The following is a 3,015-nucleotide window of genomic DNA, read 5'->3' as shown; positions in this document are numbered from 1 at the left end:
ATTATGTTCTTTCGATGACGATCATACTTATACCACTACAAGAAAACAGGGCTTTAGCGATGGACAAGCCCGTCGCCAATCTTAACAAACTCCGTCGCCAATTTGTCTCCAAACGATATGATTTGGAGACAAATTTGCGACGGGCCATTTGGGTTTGTCCGTCGCAAAAGGCCTCAGCCTTGGAGACAGAAGTTTAGGCGTTTGCGACGGACGCGTCCGTCGCTAATCAGCGACGGACATAATCCGTCGCAAAGTCATCAGCTTTTGTCTCCAAGCATGATGCCATTTGCGACGGACATGTCCGTCGCAAATTTGTTAATTTTTCGGCACTTTTCTGCCCTTTTACGTTGTTTTTTGCCGTTTTCCCCTGTCGTTTTAAATACAGTAATAACAATTCATTTATAAATTATAATCAACTGAAACTGGTAAATATATATATATATATCAGAGTATACATATAAACGTCAAAAAATAAAAAAAAATCGTATTATATGTTTGTAATAAAATAAGCTAACACGACACTACAAAGCTGGAGTGTCGTCATCGTCTGGTGGGGTAGGTGGGGGCTGTGGCCGATACTCTGCCGGAAGGTTAGGAATCATCCTGGAAATCTCCTCGCGTATCATCTGGGCCATGTTCGCAGCCTGCTGTTCCCGAGCCAGTCGCAGACCCTCCTGAATGTCGGCCTGCACACGGCGCTCGACCTCCTCGTCTGCCTGCTGCAACGTCCTAGAAGAGCTGCCTCGCTGCACCCTGCTGCTTGGCCCGGCGTACCTGCTGCTCGCAGAACCCAAGTCGTACACACGTTTCTTTTTGTTGATGCCCTCGATGTCTAGAAACACCTGGGTCTCGTCCACTGCAGCTGGGGTCGAGGAGCTACCCTCTCCGGTCTGAGGCTGTGTCGCAGCAGCAAGCCTCTCAGTGATGGCGTCCTACAAAACAATAAAAAAGATACCAGTTTAGTTTTAAAGAAACCAAAAATGCATAACATATTAAAAAGTAAACCTAATTTCTAACTAAACTTCGACAACATTTCCTCTGTAATATGAGCATCACCCATTTTTCAGGGAAGTCCTGCACGCAAATTACAGTATATAATCCAACCAATAAACATGTTTAACAGCTAACCAACAAGCATTTTCAATCTAATATATCATTTTCGAATTACTAAATTCAACTTAGAGAATTATAAGTTTAATAAAAACTTACAGTCATATCCTGAGCCCGTTTGTCGACCGGCTTCTTATCAGCCTTCGTGGAGTGAAGGCGAGTGTACAACTCCGTCGCACTCGGTTTCTGGCCAAGCTCCCTTTCCTAACAAAAAAAATACAATTCAATTAGTATCAAAATAAAACAAATACGTTATTTAAGTATTTTAATTACTGAATTTTAAAACAAACCATCACATCCATATGCTTGAGAGCAGAGCGAGATCCACCAGTATGGCGGACAGGTCCAGAACCGGCGCCCGCTGGCTCGCTCATCCGATTTGCTCGGGCGGTTTATGACCTTTTCTTCTCTTTCTCTGAGTTCCAGAACGCGTTCCAAGCATCCAGATATCCTGGGTCACAGAAATATGCTTCTGTTGCGTCCTCCTCATTCTGTGGATGTTGTCTTTGTAGCGGTTTGCTGCGTGGACCATGAAGATCTGTCTGATGACCTCCTCGCTGTACGCCGCACTATCCCACCATAACTCTTTCTGCAAATAGTACAAACATGTTGCATGAGTTAGATTTTCAAAAAAAAAAACATAATTTAAACGTTACGAAGCTGTAAATTGAATTACCTGGAACTCCTAGAAGTAGAACTCTCTCTGCTCCGCTGTTAGAAAGCGCCATGCTGTTCCATTATCGAACCAGCACTTCCTAAAAAATTTCCGCATAGCCCGTGAAACAGGCCCAGAGTCGATCAACATCGTCTTGTGATTTTTTAAACATAGTTTAGTATATATACATATTACAATTCACATGTGGATAACTAAATTGTAAACATACCTGCTAGGGTCCGGGTGAACCTTCGCCCTACCCCGGTCGTCCAGAACAGCAGGGGGCTCGCCAGGCTCACGCTGCTGCTGAGGCTGAACAGGTGCTACAGCCTCCAACTGCTACTGCTCCTCAGCAACGTCGTCATCGCCAGGAACAGGGTCTGATCCCCGTCTGCGTCCTCGGCCTGAGGCTGATCCTCGGCATGTGCCTGATCCTCGACCTCGACCCCTCATACCTGCACATACATCAATTTTAAATGTTCGACAAACAACCAACACATTATATTAATAAAATTATACTTTCCTTCGTGAAACATAAAACTAAGAAATATAAATTCAAATTTAACAAGTATACACTTGAATAATATAATAAAAAAACATAGTTTCGAGCAGCGTTAATACATCATCTTTAACAATTGATTATGGTTGCAAAAAATCTAATACATAAAATTTACTAACGGCTGCAGGAAAATATTCATTTGGTGTTTAGGATTTCGAGGCCCAGGGACAATAACAGTTAAAAACATGAACTCATCTTTCATACACATCCCTGGGGGAAGATTGTAGGGTGTCAAAATTGCTGGCGATGATAAATAATTCTGCCCGAAGGCCCCAAATGGTTGAAACCCATCAGTACACAGGCCCAGTCTGAGATTTCGAACTTCTTCCGCAAACTCTGTATGCAATTCACTGAAATGTTTCCACGCTAGGGAGTCTGACGGGTGACACATCTTTCCATCAACCATTTCGTGTTTTGCGTGCCACGTCATATGCTTGGCGGTGGCTTTAGAAGCGTACAACCTCTGCAGTCTCGGAGTTATTGGAAAATAAAACATTTTCCTATAAGGGACGTTAACTCGTCTTTTCACAGAATTTCCATTAGGGGGCGGTTTCCACCGTTCGTGATCGCAAATTTTGCATCGCGTTAACTCCGCGTCTGACCCCCAGTAAATCATGCAGTTGCGGAAACAACAATCGATAACTTCAACCGGCAACCCAAGACCTCTAACCATTTTCTTAATTTCAGCAAA

At 43.4% G+C, this 3,015-nt stretch overlaps 1 protein-coding gene across 1 annotated transcript; it reads right to left on the bottom strand.

The window, feature by feature from the left end:
- Positions 1-469: 469 nt before the first annotated feature.
- On the bottom strand, positions 470-1,484 carry LOC126660057 (uncharacterized). Its single transcript, XM_050353382.2, has 3 exons — positions 1,401-1,484; positions 1,210-1,314; positions 470-932 (listed from the first exon to the last, which is right to left on the bottom strand). Exons 1-3 carry the CDS (start codon positions 1,482-1,484, stop codon positions 522-524), a joined length of 600 nt encoding a protein of 199 aa, XP_050209339.1. The 3' UTR covers positions 470-521.
- Positions 1,485-3,015: the final 1,531 nt, after the last annotated feature.

The sequence above is a fragment of the Mercurialis annua genome, linkage group LG8 (genome assembly GCF_937616625.2).
Source record: "Mercurialis annua linkage group LG8, ddMerAnnu1.2, whole genome shotgun sequence".
Lineage (NCBI taxonomy): Eukaryota > Viridiplantae > Streptophyta > Magnoliopsida > Malpighiales > Euphorbiaceae > Mercurialis > Mercurialis annua.
The sequence above is the reverse complement of the archived record's forward strand: the minus strand, read 5'-3'. Positions and strand labels throughout refer to the sequence as shown.